The 20059-nt window shown below is 43.1% G+C and overlaps 1 protein-coding gene across 1 annotated transcript in view; it reads left to right on the plus strand.

Annotated features, from left to right (window-relative positions):
* Positions 1-6108: 6108 nt before the first annotated feature.
* Positions 6109-20059, plus strand: part of LOC307049551 (cytosolic carboxypeptidase 4-like) — a gene marked incomplete at both ends in the record, with an annotated part of 54009 nt that continues 40058 nt past the window's right edge. The window contains 2 exons of the mRNA XM_079699110.1: positions 6109-6258; positions 12164-12370. Of these exons, the coding sequence (XP_079555236.1) occupies positions 6109-6258; positions 12164-12370 (357 nt within the window). The remainder of the gene's footprint in view (positions 6259-12163; positions 12371-20059) is intronic.

Raw genomic sequence — 20059 nt, forward strand, 5'->3', positions numbered from 1 at the left:
GGAGCATCTGTCATTTAGTTTAGGAAAGAGCATCACACGGTCCATCCCATACAAGCATCTGAAGGGGACCCAGTGAGAGGTGCCAATACACCAACATGGCTGTGCAAAGGGCCAGAGTCTCTGCTGTGAGGCTGAGCATCAGGCGAGGCTGATGAATGACGGGGTGAGTGAGAGGAGAAGGGAAGAGGGCCGGGAAGGATTACAGCTGCTAGTTCCCTTTCCCTGCTGGCTTTGTCAGGCCCCCCGAGTTGGGGGTGGGTGCTGATGGTCCCTGGCCACAGACCGCAGCTCATGTACTTCCTCTTCCTGCCATGTGGTGGTGCTGTTCTTCTAGTTATCTTGGCCGCGCTAGTCCAATATTTATTTTCGGTGAGTAATTTGTTTATCAGGAGGTTATTTTAATCTAATTTTGGCCATATTTGCTATTCCACACTATCTGTGCTTCCCAGCGTTAGCAGCTTGCATGTCTTGAAGGAAATTAGCTGAAGATGGTCCCGGAGGCATTCGCTCAGCCATTATTTAAGGGAGCTGGGAGGAGGCAGGGTGAGCGGAGCCCAAGCCCGGTGTTGGAAAAGTTGCTGGAATTTGTTGCACTCCCAGTGAGGTTAGCGGGGTTGAGAGGGACTTAACCGAGGGTAGGAAGCATCTCGCATCTCGCGCAGCTTTTTTGAGGGCTGCCTCTGGTAGAGAGCAGAGAATCCTGCAATTACTTTTCCCCATCTCCCCTGAACCCTTGTGATAACCTGTTACCTTCTTCACCTTTGCTGCCAAGGCCAAAGGCACGACTTAAGTAAGATGCCCATCTGCCTTCCCATGGTTCACAGGCATCCCACATCCCAACTGATAATATGTTTCATGAACTGTTCTCTGCGATCCCTCAAGGAAGAGGGCAGGAAGGTGGGGAGTGATAAGAGAATTATTGTTTATGAGAGTACCTTCAGGGAATAATGATCATAACTATTAATTACAGAGCCCTGGCACTTGCCAGGCACGTTATAGTCCCATTTTACATACAAGGAAGTTGTAGTTAGGAGAGGTTAATCATTTTTTCCCCAAGATCCCATGAATGGTAAGTGGAGAGCTGAAATTCAAACCTCGTTGTGACTGTCTTCAAAGCAGAAAATCTTCCTATTTCAAGGATGAGTCTCACCTTCCACATGGAGTCAGGAAACGTGGACTTGGCTGATGGGCATGGGACCTGAAATTAGTTCTTTGTTATTGTACTTGACTTCAGTTGGTTTTCCAAAAATGGGAGGGCTGTACAAGTTGAGTGGTTTGAGGGTGCTTTAGTAGAAGAAACTTTTTTTTTTTTAAATAAATCCTCTGAGGAGATGACACATCTAAAGCAGATAAAACGGGAGCAGAAGTGGGAGATCCCAGCGAATCACAGCCTGGCCTTTCCCTTTTCACCTCTTCTTTCCCTGGCTCGTGATTGATGCTGAGAAACTTCCATGGAAGTTCCTCAGGGCTCGAAAGAATCAAGTTTGAAAACCTCTGAAATAAATATTCTCATGGGGCACTTTCAGAGCTCGGTAAATTGTCAGAGATTATAATTTAAAGACGGGCTGATGCATCCTTTAGGAGGTTTGGAACACGTGCTCGTTTTTACTGTGTGGTGGTCCTAAGGAAGAGCTAGTCAAGTTTGACTCAGAGAGAGATGTAAAATTGTTATCTTCATCCTTGAGCCTTAGTCAAGTAACTTTTGAGTCTCTTGGGATTAAGACGCCGAATTAAACAATTAAACTGGACCTAATTAAATGAGAAGGGTCAGCTTCCGGTGGAAATGACAATGGTTGTTAGTATAGGCAAGATGGTGAACTACCTTCCCAAGATGGCCAGGATGTTCCCAGGCACCCACACGGGGTCTAACAGAACTGTGGATGGCGGTGGTGTGTTTTCCTTGCCTGACATAAACTGTTGTCTGCAAAAAACCTTGTTGTAATAAGGTTGCAGCCAATCCTGGTTCTCACAACTAAGCAGGCTGCTGTGTTTCAACCAGATTATCCTGTTTTCTGGCACTAAAGACCTGGTTCTATCTCTAGGGCTTTCCCTCTGGCCTGATTATCTGTCTGCCTGTAGGTTTGGGCCATGATGTTGCTTTGACAACAGGGTGAATGTGTTCAAGGAAGCTCAGGCTCGTGTGTGAAGGTCGTGTGTGTTTGCTAAAAGCTCAAACCTCTTACTCTAGAAGGTTGATCCACACACACTTACGTACTTTGTTTTCATTCTGGGGAATCGGGTTAACATCCAGGATTGCTGAGCTCTAAATGTTCTGGATTTCAGAATTTGTGTCACCCTGGCATAATGAATGACTGGCTATGGATTGACAAAGATAAGGTATCACAAAGATTGAAAGAGATAGACAAAAAGATAAACATCTCAGAGCTCTGAAAGTGCACAGTAGCTTCCTCATCCCATTCAGGATTGACTGTACAGTTATTCGTTTATGTCAGGATGTAAGTCAGATGCTTCCAACAGACTTCTAATAATAGCAGTTTGCAGAGCACTTTTTCATATATTATCTCATTTAATGCTCACCGTAGTCCTGCAAGACAGGTAAATATTTAACTCTTCTAGAGCAGCAGTTCTCAGCGTGAGTGATTTTGTCCCAAGGGAACATTTAACAAGGTCTGGAGACATTTTTCATTGCTACATCTGCAGGGGGTGTGGGCGCTCCTGGCATCATGTGGGTAGAGGGCAGGATGCTGCTAAATATCCTACAGTGCACAGGGCAGCTGCCCCCGACCCTACGACCTAATATTCGGCCTCAGATGTCCATAGTTCCAGGCTGGGAAACTGTTCTATACAAAACATTGAGGTTCAGAGAGGTTGGCTGACTTGCCCAAGATTGCATGATGTGTACTTGGCACAGTGGGACTGAAATCCCACTTCATTTCACTACCAGAGGGTTTCAAATCTTTAATTTTTATTTTAAAGAAATAAACTGTAGGTATTAAACTTGAAATGAAAACCTTGGCAGAGCCATTGCATGTAAACAGCTGATGGTGGAGCTGTTCTGGTGGCAGCAGGGGTCAGAGACCCTGCTCAGCCTCTTCCTTAGCCCCTCCCCCTAATCCCAGGGACACCCAGGCTGCCTGGCAACTGCTACGCCCATACAAGGAGACCCAGAGAACATTAGGCTCCTGTTGGCATCCATAGATCTTCTGGATTTCCCTGAGCTGTTCCATTTTTCTGAGTAGAGGATGACAGCATCTGAGTGTGTGTTTTAGTGCGATGTGTTGGGCAGTGGAGGGGAGGCATGCGGGTCAAGCAGGAGGCTGCTGCGGGCACAGTCCAGGCGGTAGGGAAGGGGCACTCGGAGGACCACGGGGGATAGGAGTGGAGTTCAAACAAGGAAGCGCAAGGCTCACGCTTGCTTCGGGACTTTTCAGTGCTGTGCTACCGTATGACATCAGGCCAAAGGACAGCGGGCCAGGAGCACAGAGGCTGAGCTCTTTACCTTGCTCTGCGCATGCTCAAGGCCTGGAAGCATAATGCAGTGTGAACCAATTTGCACGTGATGTTTGCACGTGCAGATTTGTTTTCCTGTAGTCCACACTGCTTGTCTGTACTCTGGCCAGAAGCAGGCAACGCCACTGACAGACAGGTGTCTCCCTCGTCCATTGACAGAGAAAGGCAGGCGGGGAAGTGCTCTGTTTTTCTTCTTCCAGGTATAAATCCTGGCTTTCTTCTTTAAGTGTTGCCTTCTGATGAGTAAACAGTGGAAATGGCAAAATGAAACTAGGAGGAAGGTTCTCTACAATAACCCAGAAGGGACTGGGACTCGTCTTAGGGCTTAGCAGGTGCTTCTTTCCCTACGAAGAATCCAGACTCAAAAGAAAACTCTGGATGGATAGGAAAACTCCTGGGAAATTTTAGGTCCAGGCAAAGATGATCATTCCTAAGGGCTTTCTTGCAGAGATGTCAAAAACAAATAACAAAAAGGAGAGTGAGAAAATCTGACCGACATATCTGCCCCCCCCCCGACCTGAGTTTGCACAACCCGCTGTGATGAATGTCAAAGCGGTGGGGGTCCCGCATTCTGATCTCTGCCCTACTGCTCTCCCCTCACTTTCTTCACCTGGCTTTAGCTTCCAGACTTTTTGTTATTTGCACTCACCAAATTTGGGCTTTTCTACTTGCTCTGCTGTCCAGATTTCTAGAATTTTCTGTCCCCGGATCTCTGCAGCCTGATTCTTTCCTACATTCCGGTTTCAGTGCTAATGCCCCCTCCTCAAAGAGTTGCCCCAGCCACCCAGTCTAAAGTAGCAGCCCCACCAGTCCCTCTAGAATCATTCTTTGATTTTCACTGTAGCACTCGTCATTGTCTGAAGTTACCTAATTTGTGTGTGTGTGTGTGTGTGCGCATCTATTTGGATCTGAGAGTCTCCCCAGCTCCCCCATGGGAATGCAAGCCCCTAAGAGTAGAGACTTTGTGCATCTCATTTCCTGCTCTAATATCCCCAGTGCCTACAATACTGCCTGGCACATACTAGCACGTAATAGTTGTTAAGTGTGTTTGTTGAAAGAGTGAATGGTGGTTCCTGGAGTTTAGGGGGTATGAGTATGGTTTTAGCTGGTAATTCACCGCATACCTAGCCACAGCAAGATCTGGCTTTCAGGGCAAACTGTCTATGCTTATTCCCATATGCTGAGCAAACCTCTCAAGCAATCATTTCTTGCTGGGAACAAGCTCCTTTTAGAGAATTTTCAAACTAAATATTGAAAAATTAATCCTACTTCCTCAAATCTAGGATGTCATTGACTATAAGATGCTCCAATTTTTATGTGCCATGAAGAGCGAAAAAATGCTGCCAGTTGTCATTGAAACATCATCATTGGTAAGAAGCATCTTAATTCTGGAAATGCTAAAATGTGAAAAAATATATGCCTTAGAATTGATAAAGTACAAGGTGAGATTGATTCATCATATGGGATACAGGGAAGTGGCAGGGGGTTCTGGTCTGGAGTATGTCCCTATTTGTTAGTGGTCCCTTCCCCTGTAGCACTGCAGCCTAATACCTTGGACATGGTACTCTCCAAGGACCAGAGGAAGAGCTGGGTGTGTGGAGGAAGAGGCAGATATGGCTTCTGAGGCTTTCTCAAGAGTGGAGAAACTTCTATGGCTTGGGAATGTATCTGTGGAAAGGTATTAGAAGCAGTTGGTGATTCAAAAAAACCCAACCAGCAGTAGGCGAGTCTAGGTTTAAAACAATGCTCTGAAGGATGGTTTCTCAGCCTTCTTAGCCACTCTTTCTGAAGCTTAGGAAAAGCATCTTTCATTTTCAAAAGGCAGTCAATGTGAAAACAAGATTTGCTTGAAACCCAAATTTCCTTTAGAGCCAAGTTTACTGAAAAGTATCTATTTTACAAAGAGAAAAAAATACCTGCAAGCTAATTCCATATCATTATTCTTATTTGAGCTAATGATAATGGAGTGTAATTTCCATTACTGCTGACATTAAGATCAGTTATGTTTCGGTACATACAGCGCGGCTTCTCCCTTGTGAGGAGCGTCGAAGCAGCTGCCGGGGAGGCTGAGAGCGACTCCGCCTCGGCAGCCCTGCAGCCACATACTGGGCCTGACTTCCCGGCTGGCCTCAGGGGTCCCTGCCGGGCATCAGGAGGGGTCCTGAACATCTCCTCCAGGGAGCTGAGGCACCATTGGCTGTTAATTTGGCTCTTTATTTATTTATTTTTAAATTTATTTATTTATTTATTTATTTTGGGCTGCGTTGGGTCTTCGTTTCTGTGCGAGGGCTTTCTCTAGTTGCGGCAAGTGGGGGCCACTCTTCATCGTGGTGTGCGGGCCTCTCACTATCACGGCCTCTCTTGTTGCGGAGCACAGGCTCCAGACGCGCAGGCTCAGTAGTTGTGGCTCACAGGCTCCAGACGCGCAGTCTCAGTAGTTGTGGCGCACGGGCTTAGTTGCTCTGCGGCATGTGGGATCTTCCCAGATCAGGGCTTGAACCCGTGTCCCCTGCATTGGCAGGCGGATTCTCAATCACTGCGCCACCAGCGAAGCCCTTGTCTCTTTAAACCTCCTTGAGTCTCCTATTAAAAATCAACTTTTGCCACAATTTAAGGGCCTGGGAGGGAGCAGAGAAGATGGGGGAGGGCGACGGAGGGCGACTGGCCGGGGGGACGGTGCCAGGTTCCATTTGGCTGAAAGCCACGCCCCTCAAGCACCTCAGCTGTTCCGCAGACTTCATCTCCTTCAGCCTTTCGGAAACCCTCCTCAAGAAGCTGGTTCTCCTGGTAACCGTTAAAGGTCTTTATCTGAATGCAAAACAGTGTAATCTGTACAAACCGGCACTGGGGATAATGATGTGGGATGTCAGCTTTGGAGGCAGATGGGGGATTCCATTTGAATTCTCCACGTGCCATTTATAAGCTCTCAGGACTTGAATAAGTTATTTAACTTCTCTCAGCCTCTGTGTCTTCATTTGTAAGAGGAGGCAAATAATGCTTATCTTCAAGCATTTCCATGAGATAAATGAGATGACCATGTAAAATGATTAGCCCAATGCTGAGCACATAGGAAACATTCAGTAAATAAATACTCAGTAATTGTAACTGGTGTTACAGTGGCAAAACAGGTAGCTTATTGTTCATGTAATATGATTTAGAAGTCTTGGTAAAAGCCTGCTTTGTCCAGAAACATCTTCTAAATTGACTCCCTGGAAAGAGCACTGTTGCAGAGGCCAGTGGATTGTTTGCTGTAGTTAAGGTCACCATTATCTTGGGTTGTAGTATTGTCCCCAAGGGGGGATTTCTAGGGTGGGATATTATACAGTGTGAGTGCTGTGGCTCCAGGTGGGTATTTGCATGTGGAGTCTTGATGAAGGTCAGGCAGTGTTTGTGATATAATTGCTCAGTTGGGGGATCCAGTGAGGAGAGGGTTTGGAGGCAAGCCTTGGGGAGGGGTGTTTGATAAGCCCAGCTGAGTGGTCTTCTCTTATGAGAAGGGGGCCACAGTCTTGTAAAGGGCTCACTGAATTGTCAGTAGTTCATATGAATGAATTTTCATGAAGTTCCTGAAACAGAAGGAAATAAATCTGTTTAATAAAATTATTTAATCTTCCTGGGCAAGAATTTCTTTGGATAGTAATGGCCTACTATGCTATGTGTCTGAAGATGATTTCTGTTCTTAAGAATGATGAGAGCCTCGAATCCTTGTATTTATTCTTCCTCGTGTATGTGCTTATCAAAAGCAAGGGTGAATTATTAAACACTTAACCATTATCAATCAAGAGGATCTTACAGCACTACCCAGTCTTCTAAAAAAGCTTTAGTGTCATGGGACCCAACTCGGGTAAAGTTGGTCAGAGAGGGGAAGTAAAAAGTTCTCCATTATGGACATTGTCTGTAAGGGCTCCTGGGATAATGTGGGGGAATGGTCCTCGGTATGTATGTTTGGGGTGTCTAAGGACAGATAGGCAGCTATGTAAGATGTGTGGGCATTTGGGGTGAGAAGTCGATTCCATTACATGGGGATTGAAGGACTGTGGTTATAAATTTTACTTATTTTGAAACTTTTCCTTGGGCTATTCTCACTAGTGAAGTGAATTTGAAGTTTGAATGTCATCCTTATGGGGAAGGGATTATCATTTATTGAGCACATACTTGATGCCAGCTGCTACGCTATGCATTCATTCCTTATAATGGACTTGTAAGGGTGATGCTTTAGTTATCTCTCTTTTATCTTGCTTTAATATTTGCAGATGATGGAAATGTAGTCCAGGATGGCTTAGTAACTTAAACAAGGTTACACAGCTAGTAAATGATAGAACCAAAATGCAGATCAACAACTATGTGATCCTAGTGCTCCTATTCTTGTGTGAGGCTGTCCAAAGGAATCTGTTCATGTCCTGAGCATTTGGCAGTTTGTTGTCCAAAATGACAGAGGGGGAGTTGGAATAGTAAATAGATGATGCTTATCATGTTGATGATGGCAAGTATAATAAGCAACAGGTATTGAGTGCTTATTACGTTCCAGGCATCAAGCTATCTACTTTATATATATTATCTCATTTAATTTTCTCAACAGTTCCACAAGGAAGGGACTGTTATCAGTTTTGTTTGTTTGTTTTTTAGATAAAGCCTTAGTGACAAGAGCTGTGAAGTAACATGCTCAAGGTCACACAGCTAGAAAGCAGGGGAGGTCACAGCCATGTGCAAGGACTCCAGAAAGAAAGCTGACAGCTGAAGGCTCTGCCCAGCAAGGCAGTGAAGGGTACACGAGGATAGTAAAGATGAGTTTGGAGGTGTGCACTAATTTGTATGTCTCATTCCTAGAGCTGTGGTTGTGAAAGCATCCAGCTCATTCCTCTGCTGCAGGTTCCCACTTTTCCTCCACTTTAAGCTATCTCTTTCCTCTGAAGGGGGTGATGAAATTCTCAGATATGGGAAACAAAGAGCAGTCATGGGAATTTCCTCTGGTTTTGCCCAATAAAAGTGGCAGAGCGTTGGGTTGCTTGCAGGTATTATAATCTGGGTCACCAAGCACTTCTCCACCAACCTGTCATGGGGCTGGAAATTCCCCATGAGAAATCCAGTCTTTGAGTCTTGAAGGTGTCTGGGCTTTCCTGTTAAAAGACAAACATCTTTATAGAGATGATCATGCTCTCAAATACCTTCAGGGGCAAGGTAGGTAATTCACTTTCGAAAGGGGTGGGGTAAGGTGAATTGGTTGCTTTGGCAACCCGGGGACTGCTTGTCCTGCCCACAGGCATTTACAACATGGCATGGCCTATAGACTACGGACTTCCTGTCAAAGGGTAACCTGTCTTTTTTCTTCTTGATTGTCAAAGTTCATTGCAGAGGATGTGGAGAATAAAAAGTACAGAAAAGTCTAAGTCGAGTCTAAAAAAACCCAAAGCAAATAGAATCATCCGTATTTTCCTCCCTCATAAGTACTATTGATATCTTGGCATATTCCCTTCCTTTTTTTATTCTTTCTTCCTGAATGTAAAAATCTGCTGCATCAGTGGGGTCTGCACTAAAGAAAACATTGGAACCTCTGTGAAGAAATACGTGGGGTAAAACTAAGGAGAGCGCGAGGTCACATTTTAGACTGAGAATTAGCTACAAATAAGACTTCAGGAGGATAAAATCTGGAAAGGTAGGTAGAAAGAGTAGAACTTAAGAGGATAAATTGGAGGTGAGGACAAGGATGCAGGTTTGCCACAGGAAAACTGGCCAGATAAGAACTTCAGCAGGAGGCTGCCAGGGAGGGGCTGATGGAGACAAGGGGGCATGGAGAGCGCCTTTGGATGGGGAAGGGGGTGGAGGTGAGCTATTAAAGGTCCTCAGAAGTCCTCTCTGTCCATTCCACCCCATCCAACCAGTTTAACATAAACCAATCTGTTTCGGAAATTTAAAAAAAAATTAAGGAACAGGAACTCTTTTTCCAAGGAAATTCTTAGGAAGAAGCCATTTACATAAAGAGAGTAAAGTACAGCTGGTCTGGGGATCTTCTCTGGCCTCCAAACCCTGAGCCCACCCAAAGGAATGTATGAAACCCCACATCTTCTCCTTCCTATTTGGCCTCCCTGGGAGAAGCACTGTCCTCCCCTCAGATCTTCTCAAACTTCTGCAAGTTGCAGATCCCAGTGACCCTCATTTCATTCTTCGGCTCCCCTCTCCATTTGTTCAGCTTGGTGGATCTCTTGTCGGGTTTCAGGTGCATATTGACTTTTTCAAAACTCCCAAGCCGTTCAGGGAGAAAGATTGACTGATTTAGGGTAGGGGTTGGGGGAGGAGGTGTAGCTATTTTCGATGTTAGTAAACATGACAGCTCGTTGAAGATTAACAGGAAATCGTGAATAAAATCATTGGGATCTTACAGGAAATCGTGAATAAAATCATTGGGATCTGATAAGGGATTTTTCTTTCAGACAATCAAAGACTTTTTTCTCGTTATCTCCCTCCCCCTCCCCCAGAAGTGGGAGATGAACGTCATGAGGATAACACATTATTAGTCTCATACCCTTAACATAGATAAAAGACAAAAGTTCTTAACGTCCCACTGCCCACGCGGCCTCCATGCACTGTTTTTGCCATTCTGTCTTCTTTTCAGGAGGTGATAGTTTCCTTTAATACTTCCTACCTAATCCTGAATTTTCTTTTAAACATCAGATATTGGATAGGCTGGAACCTCATTTAGGCGGTAAAGAAGTCCAGTGCTTTGTGGCTGGGACCAGCCGAGGAGAGAAATATTTTTGATACAAAAGAATAATTCATTAAAGGAGGTAATGAAGGTGATTTAAACCTTCCACAAACACATCATGGAGTGAATAAAGCTCATGGCTCTCAATTTAGGGTCATGGCTGAATGAAATGTCAAAAGTGAAAAAAAAAATAAAACCAACTGCACAAATGGGTCAGAAATCTCAGTGGGGCTCAGTCAAGCCTGACAATTTAGAATTTGACAAACAAGTAGAAGAAAAGGAGAATTCCATTAATATTATGAGAAAAACCCTTCTGGAATAAAGCACTGAATTTTCATCTTATCGTTTGACTCATGTGCACTTATATGGTCTTAGGAAAAAATCTGACTTGGAGCTGAAATTTTGCTTATCCAGTTACAGTTCAGGGGATCTCTGTCTCACATGCTCATCCAGAAACATAGATTGTCTCATAAACCAGCATGAACAGTATGGATAATGGAGAAATGCAGTCGTGAGAGGGCAGAGCTGCAAGATGTGGGCGTTTGTTCCTGAGAGTCAGCCCGTTAGAGTTCTTCGGGGTACCTAGTCCACAGGGGTAGAGAGGACCAGGATCCAGAGAGTATCTATCTCCCCATCTACTGGGTAGACCTGAACTGGTCTGTCCACCAACCCTGTAGGCGGAGGAGCTTAACATGAAAAGTGGTGTATGTGGACTGTTGAGAGAGGTATCTTGGACCATTCTTCCCCCTTTCTTTCTTCATAATGGAAAAAGGAAGAAATGAGTCACCCATCAGAGGGGTCTCATGGGAGGTCTCATGCAGGGCCATTCAACTAACAAAGGGTTGTCATGGTGTGAAAGAGGGGAAGAGAACTGTAAGAGCATGCTATTACAGCTCCCTGTCAGATGTAAGGAAGCCCTGTCCTCATATCCTTTGCTGGGTGGACTTTCAACCTCTTTCTGGATATTTTTGGTGCCACGCTGCTCATTACCACATAGATACCAGCTCCCTATTGGGTATCCTTGAGCCTGAGGAGTTCCTTTCCTTGACGGAGCCAACCCCTTGATGATCTGGCTTCCGTTCTCTTCAGGGAAAACACCCAACGCATCTGTTACACATGGCAGCCTTCCTGACATTATGTCTGTCACTCAGGGTCCTCTCCTTTTCAACCTAAGCCTTATAGTTTGCTCAACCCAAATGACAATATCCCAAGTCTACTGAAGCTTAGGAAAGAGGAATGGGAATCCTGTGGATTCCCCCCACCTCCTTTCTTCTCTCTCCCCGCACACTATTATCCTTTTTCTGAACTATTTGAGAATGTTATAGACATTCACAATGGTGAATTTCATAAAAACAAGAATATTCACTTATGTAAACATATAATAGTTTATCAAAATCTGACAATAAACATTTATACAATACTATGGGTTAATCTAAACACTATTCATATTTTACCAATTGCATCACTAACGCCTTATGTAGCAAAAGAAAAAAAATGTTTTCTGGTCCAGGATCTAAATTATAATTATATATCATACTGACATGCCATGTCTTTTTAGTCTCTGTTAGCTCAATCCCTGTTTTGTTTTGTTTTTTTTGGCTTTTCATGACCTTGACATTTTTGAAAAGTATAGATTGGATATTTTGCATCATGTCCCTCATTTTGGGTTTGCTGATTTTCCTCGTAGTAACATTTAGGTTATGCATTTGGGGGCAGGAAAATCATAGAAGCGATGCTGAAGGGATGCTAAAGTGATGCTAAAGTGGTGCTTAAGTGATCCTAAAGTGATGGTGTGTCTTTCTCAGGGCATCTTATCTGCTGATGTTGACTTTGGTCACTTGATGAAGGTGATACCTGCCAGTTTTCTCCAATGGAAAGTTATTTTCATTCCCTTTATGATGAATTAGTATCTTTTGGGAGGTACACTGGGACATCCTCAGGCATGTATGGCCAGCCTGTGATTGACATTGTCCTTTCCCATTGGTTTCGGAGTCTAACAGCCGCAGGGCACTGAACAGAGGCTATGTCACCATCTTGCTCAGGCTGCATCAGGACTGGCACAGCCATGACACAACCAGTTCCTATGTGCTGATCCGCAGGGCGCTTCTGCTTTGCCTCAGGCATATTGCCAACCTCCGGTCTGGCAGGGAGGCCTTCCTGGCAGCTCAGGGCATGGAGATCCTTTTCAGCACTCTACAGGTAATCAGCATGGGGATTATCTCTGCAGTTGGATGACATCTGGATGATTCTTGAAGGCCGTCATTTAGGACTCACGTTCACTAAAGCTGGGAAACCTCAGTACGTTTCTTGCTTCCTGCTCTGGGCAGATGTTCTGGACTCAGATCCTCATTCCTTCACTCACTCATGTACTGATTGACTCATTTATTCAGTACATATTAGTTGGGTACACACTGGGTAGTGCAGTGATTAAGAGTGTTGATTTTCAAGCTAGAGAACCTGGCTTCAGATCCCAGCCCTAGCACCTATAGCTGTGCAACTTTAGAGAAGTCACCCACCTTCTCTGGGACTCAAGTTTCTTCTTCTGAAAAAAAATAGAAGCGATATAATCTAGGTTTTTGCATGGCCTAAATAAGTTAACATAGACACGTCTATGTTAGCAGGGTTCTTGCCATGACTTAACTGCTTTATGAGTGTGAGTTGTTATTGGAATAATGATTAGTTTTTGGGACGTAGTGGTGAATATGATAGACGAGACCGCTGATTTTTGGGGCAAGCATTCCACCAGAGAGTTGGACACTAAGGAAGCAAAGAATTCAATCTGGAAGATAATTTCATATTGCTCTGTGAAATCAACAGAGGAAGGGCACAGGTCTACAGTGACTTTTACATATGCAGGGAGACTTGACCTTCTCTTAGAGAGGTCAAGTCTTCTCTGAGCAGGTGACACCTAAGCTGAGACCTGAATTATTGAAAGAGTCTGCCATGCCAAGTTTAAGAGGAAGAGCATCCCAGGCAAAGGGAGTAGCACCTATAAGGGCTGTCACTTACCTGCACCCCAGTGGAATAAGTGTCTAGGGTTTCCTGGATTTCAACCAAATAATAAATTCCTTAATTTCACTTGATTAGGGCTAATTTAAACACCATCACGCGAGGCTACCTATACATTCTCCATGGATGATGTGAGTATCTCCCAAATACCCATCATCTGCTCACGAAACCTCTCCTGGGACCGAGGCAGCCGTGTTTCACACACATCATGTTCCTTGCTGTCTTCGTATTAGTCAGTCTCTGCACTACTTTCATTGATCTCGTTGCTTCTCTCTAGACACCCTCCAATTTCTCTGTACCTGAGTACATCTGAGGTAATGAACGAGAGTGCTGTTTTCCAACCATGGCATCAGTAGACTAACCATTTTTTTAAGAAAGCTTTTTCCCCCTCCTCTAAACAATAACATAATACTGCACTGCAAACCAATATCTAATTTTCTGTCTGCTATCGCCTCTGGGTTTCTCTCCATCATTAAAGCTTTCAGAGCTTCTTGGTCATGAAATAGCTACATTTTCCATTCTATTCCTCTGGATGAGGAAGTGCTTTGAATGTTTCCGAGCTTCACCATACTTTGTAAGCCTGTGTCCCCCATATCTTGAATCTCTCCCAGCCTTTGTGAAACTCCCCCCGTATTGCTGATGCCTAGAATCCCCCAACTCTGGCTCGTGTGCTTTAGCCAGCTCCTCTGCCCCCTGCCCTCTGCATTATTGACTATTTTTCTGATCTGCGTTAAAAAAAAAAAAAAAACAATTAAAAGAGTAATACAGGGAAAAGTTGGTGATCCCAGAGGTACAGGTCTATGACAAGAAGAGAGTGGAGAAAATACCAAGTGAAGCACAGGCATGAAAGGGGCTGTGAGCCCAGAAGCAGGCTTTTAGAAGCAGTTCCTCAGCAGGACAATAAAGACCTCAACTGCTCAATTAAGCAAATTTACAATGAGCTCCCAGCCTCCAATTACTGTTGGGAATGGAAGCAGGATGTGAGCAGAGGCAGAATCTGCACTTGGTGGCCAGGTTTCTCCTGCCTGAAAAGCTTCCCAGCACCCGGGCTGAGTGCTGTGAGCACAGATGCCCTTGCAGCTGTGCTGGAGTTAGAGCTGCCCATCCATTCTCTCCCCTCTCCTGCCAGAGAAGATGCGTAAGTCACAGGATGGCCAAATGGGGAACCTTGGATCTAGTGATGTCATTTCAGTAGCTATTGCAAATTATGCTGCTTCTACTGCTGCTGCTGCTGCTGCTGCTGCAACTGATGGAGATGACAATGAAAATGAAGGAGAAGAGGAGGAAGAAGGAGAAAATAAAGGAGGAGGAGGAAGAGGACGAGGGAATGAGATTTGTCTTGAATGCTTACTATGGCTTAGGGCTGGCATAGCAGTTTATGCAGACTTTCTGATTTCAACATTTCAAAGGATTTGAAACTGATGGTCTTCCTCAACAGTCCGTATTTCTGTCCACTGGACCAGAGGTTCTCTAAGTTAACTGTGATCAAAGCCACCTACATGGCTGCAAGGGCCCCATCCTCAGAGTTTCTGATTCAGTAGGTCTGGGAAGATCCTGAGAAGTTGTGTTTCTAACAAATTCCTAAGTGATGTTGATACTGCTGGTCTGGGTCACACTTTGAAAACCACTGTCCTTTACTGTTTTTATCGGTGCTTGTGGTGTAATTGCAAGCCTACTGGGCATGAGAGTGACTGAGAAAGAACTGTTTTTGAGTCCTTCCCACAGACTTCGCCCATCATATTGTTCTTTGCCTTCCTGCTGAGGCCACTGCTTGCCATGATTCTCTCTCAATAACTCCACCTCTTTGTTTCCTGGGTCCCACAGCCTTGCACAGATCCTCTGAGCATCCTTTAAACGTTCAGAGGATCAGATTGTCTATAATGCATAATAATCCCACACCAAGTAAAACATTACACTGTTACCATCATCAGCAATAGTACCAATGGCAATCATAGACAGACCTGGCTTCCAAAATGCTGGCAGTTTTGACTGAGTTGCCTGGCTTGGACTTGGCTCACTACCTCCTAAGCTTGAAGCTTAGAGCATTATCTCTGATCAGTCATCTACCTTACCATTCTTCATCCTCCATGCTCAGTTCTCTCTTTTTCCAATACTCATACTTTTCAGTAAGCAGTTAAAACTATTTGACCAGTGCCAGCGATAAAATAGCCTCAAGGAATTTATTTTCCTTGGAGAGTGTTTCCTGCTGTTGGTTCAGGAGACCTGACTGGTATTATTTGAGTACATGGAAGGGGAAATAACATTCTTTTTTTGCGGGGAGGAGGGGGCTAAGTAACATATTTATTTTCCTCTTTTAATAATAACATTTATTTATTTATTTTTAACATCTTTATTGGAGTATAATTGCTTTATGATGGTGTTAGTTTCTGCTTTATAACAAAGTGAATACATATACATCTATGCCCATATCTCTTCCCTCTTGCGTCTCCCTCCCTCCCACCCTCCCTATCCCACCCCTCTAGGTGGTCACAAAAGACCGAGCTGATCTCCCTGTGCTATTTGGCTTCTTCCCACTAGCTATCGGTCTTACATTTGGTAGTGTATGTATGTACATGACACTCTTACTTTGTCCCAGCTTACCCTTCCCCCTCCCCATACCCTCAAGTCCATTCTCTAGTAGGTCTGCGTCTTTATTCCCGTCCTGCCCCTAGGTTCTTCATGACCGTTTTTTTGTTTTTTTTTTTTAGATTCCGTATATATGTGTTAGCATACGGTATTTGTTTTTCTCTTTCTCACTTACTTCACTCTGTATGACAGATTCTAGGTGCATCCACCTCACTACAAATAACTCAATTTCGTTTCTTTTTATGGCTGATTAATATTCCATTGTATATATGAGCCACATCTTCTTTAGCCATTCATCGGTCGGTGGACACTCAGGTTGCTTCCATGTCCTGGCTATTGTAAATAAAGCTGCAATGAACATTGTGATACATGATTCTCTTTGAATTATGGTTTTATCAGGGTATATGCCTAGGAGTGGGGTTGCTGGGTCGTATGGTAGTTCTATTTTTAGTTTTTTGTGGATTTTTTTTTTTTTTTTGCAGTATGCAGACCCGTCACCCCTGCGGCCTCTCCCGCCGCGGAGCACAGGCTCCGGACATGCAGGCTCAGCAGCCATGGCCCACGGGCCCAGCCTCTCCGCGGCATGTGGAATCCTCCCGGGCCGGGGCAAAACCCGTGTCCCCTGCATCGGCAGGCGGACTCTCAGCCACTGCGCCACCAGGGTAGCCCTGTTTGTAGATTTTTTGATGATGGCCGTTGTGACAGGAGTGAGGTGATATCTCATTGTAGTTTTGATTTGCATTTCTCTAATGATTAATGACGTTGAGCATTCTTTCATGTGTTTGTTGGCAATCTGTATATCTTCTTTGGAGAAACGTCTACTTAAGTCTCCTGCCCAATTTTGGATGGGTTGTTTGTTTTTTTGATATTGAGCTTCATGAGCTGCTTGTCAATTTTGGAGATTGATCATTTGTCAGTTGCTTCATTTGCAAATATTTTCTCCCATTCTGAGGGCTGTCTTTTCATCTTGCTTATGGTTTCCTTTGGTGTGCAAAAGCTTTGAAGTTTCATTAGGTCCCATTTGTTTATTTTTGTTTTTATTTCCATTTCTCTAGGAGCTGGGTCAAAAAGGATCTTGCTGTGATTTATGTCATAGAGTGTTCTGCCTATGTTTTCCTCTAAGAGTTTTACAGTGTCTGGCCTTACATTGAGGTCTTTAATCCATTTTGAGTCTATTTTTGTGTATGGTGTTACGGAGTGTTTTAATTTCATTCTTTCACACATAGATGTCCTGTTTTCCTAGCATTACTTATTGCAGAGGCTGTCTTTTCCCCATTGTATATTCTGGCCTCTTTATCAAAAATAAGGTGACCATATGTGCATGGGTTTATCTCTGGGCTTTCATCCTGTTCCATTGATTTATATTTCTGTTTTTCTGCCAGTACCATAGTATCTTGATACCTGTAGCTTTGTAGTATAGTGTGAAGTCAGGGAGCCTGATTCCTCCAGATCCGTTTTTCTTTCCCAAGATTACTTTGGCTATTTGGGGTTTTTTGTGTTTCCATACAAATTGTGGAATTTTTTGTTCTAGTTCTGTGAAAACTGCCAGTGGTAGTTTGATAGGGATTGCACTGAATCTGTAGATTGCTTTGGATAGTATAGTCATTTTCACAATGTTGATTCTTCCAGTCCAAGAATATGGTATATCTCTCCATCTGTTTGTATCATCTTTAATTTCTTTCATCAGTGTCATATAGCTTTCTGCATACAGGTCTTTTGTCTCCTTAGGTAGGTTTATTCCTAGGTGTTTTATTCTTTTTGTTGCAATGGTAAATGGGAGTGTTTTCTTAATTTCTCTTTCAGATTTTTCATCATTAGTGTATAGGAATGCCAGAGATTTCTGTGCATTAATTTTGTATCCTGCTACTTTACCACATTCATTGATTAGCTCTAGTAGTTCTCTGGTAGCATCTTTAGGACTCTCTATGTAGAGTATCATGTCATCTGCAAACAGTGACAGCTTTACTTCTTCTTTTCCGATTTGGATTCCTTTTCTTTGCTTTTCTTCTCTGATTGCTGTGGCTAACACTTCCAAAACTATGCTGAATAAGAGTGGTGAGAGTGGGCAACCTTGTCTTGTTTCTGATCTTAGAGGAAATGGTTTCAGTTTTTCACCATTGAGGACGATGTTGGCTGTGGGTCTGTCATATATGGCCTTTATTATGTTGAGGTAAGTTCCCTCTATGCCTACTTTCTGAAGGGTTTTTATCATAAATGGATGTTGAATTTTGTCAAAAGCTTTTTCTGCATGTATAGAGGTGATCATGTGGTTTTTATTCTTCAATTTATTAATATGGTGTATCACATTGATTTATTTGTGTATATTGAAGAATCCTTGCATTAGTGGGATAAACCCCACTTGATCATGGTGTATGATCCTTTTAATGTGCTGTTGGATTCTGTTTGCTAGTATTTTGTTGAGGATTTTTGCATCTATGTTCATCAGTGATATTGGCCTGTAGTTTTATTTCCTTGTGACATCTTTGTCTGGTTTTGGTATCAGAGTGATGGTAGCCTCGTAGAATGAGTTTGGGAGTGTTGCTCCCTCTGCTATATTTTGGAAGAGCTTGAGAAGCATAGGTGTTAGCTCTTCTCTAAATGTTTGATAAAATTTGCCTGTGAAGCCATCTGGTCCTGGGCTTTTGTTTGTGGAAGATTTTTAATCACAGTTTCAATTTCAGTGCTTGTCATTGGTCTGTTTATATTTTCTATTTCTTCCTGGTTCAGTCTTGGAAGGTTGTGCATTTCTAAGAATTGGTCCATTTCTTCCAGGTTGTCCATTTTATCGGCATATAGTTGCTTGTAGTAATCTCTCATGATCCTTTGTATTTCTGCAGTGTCAGTTGTTACTGCTCCTTTTTCATTTCTAATTTTATTGATTTGAGTCTTCTACCTTTTTTTCTTGATGAGTCTGGCTAATGGTTTATCAATTTTGTTTACCTTCTCAAAGAACCAGCTTTTTGTTTTATTGACCTTTCCTATTGTTTCCTTCATTTCTTTTTCTGATCTGATCTTTTTGATTTCTTTCCTTCTGCTAACTCTGGGGGTTTTTTGTTCTTTTTTCTCTAATTGCTTTAGGTGTTAGGTTAGGTGGTTTATTTGAGATGTTTCTTGTTTCTTAAGGTAGGATTGTATTGCTCTAAACTTCCCTCTTAGAACTGCTTTTGCTTCATCCCATGGGTTTTGGGTTGTCGTGTTTTCATTGTCATTTGTTTCTAGGTTTTTTTTTGATTTCCTCTTTGATTGTTTCAGTGATCTCTTGGTTATTAAGTAGTGTATTGTTTAGCCTGCATGTGTTTGTACTTTGTACAGATTTTTTCCTGTAATTGATATCTACTCTCATACCGTTGTGGTCAGGAAAGGTACTTGATACGATTTTAATTTCCTTAAATTTACCAAGACTTGATTTGTGACCCAAGATATGATCTATCCTGGAGAATGTTCCATGAGCACTTGAGAAGAAAGTGTATTCTGTTGTTTTTGGATGGAATGTCCTATAAATATCAATTACATCCGTCTTGTTTTATGTATCATTTAAAGCCTGTGTTTCCTTATTTATTTTCATTTTGGATGATCTGTCCATTGGTGATAGTGGGGTGCTAAAGTCCCCTACTGTGATTGTGTTACTGTCCATTTCCCCTTTTATGGCTGTTAGTATTTGCCTTATGTATTGAGGTGCTCCTATGTTGGGTGCAGAAATATTTACAATTTTTATGTCTTCTTTTTGGATTGATCCCTTGATCATTATGTAGTGTCCTTCTTTGTCTCTTGTAATAGTCTTTGTTTTAAAGTCTGTTTAGTCTTATATGAGAATTGCTACTCCAGCTTTCTTTTGATTTTCTTTTACATGGAATATCTTTTTCCATCCCCTCACTTTCCGTCTGTATGTGACCCTAGGTCTGAAGTGGGTCTCTTGTAGGCAGCATATATATGGGTCTTGTTTTTGTATCCATTCAGCCATTCTATGTCTTTTGGTTGAGCATTTAATCCGTTTACATTTAAGGTAGTTATTGATATGTATGTTCCTATTACCATTTTCTTGGGGTTGTTTTTGTAGGTCTTTTCCTTTTCTTGTGTTTCTTGCCTCGAGAAGTTTCTTTAGCATTTGCTGTAATGCTGGTTTGGTGCTGCTGAATTCTCTTAGCTTTTGCTTGTCTGTAAAGGTTTTAATTTCTCCTTTGAATCTGAATGACGTCCTTGCCAGGTAGTGTAATCACGGTTGTAGGTTTTTCCCTTTCATCGCTTTAATTATGTTGTGCCACTCCCTTCTGGCTTGCAGAGTTTCTGATGAAA

This window comes from Hyperoodon ampullatus (genome assembly GCF_949752795.1).
Source record: "Hyperoodon ampullatus genome assembly, chromosome: 3".
NCBI classification, from domain to species: Eukaryota; Metazoa; Chordata; class Mammalia; order Artiodactyla; family Ziphiidae; genus Hyperoodon; species Hyperoodon ampullatus.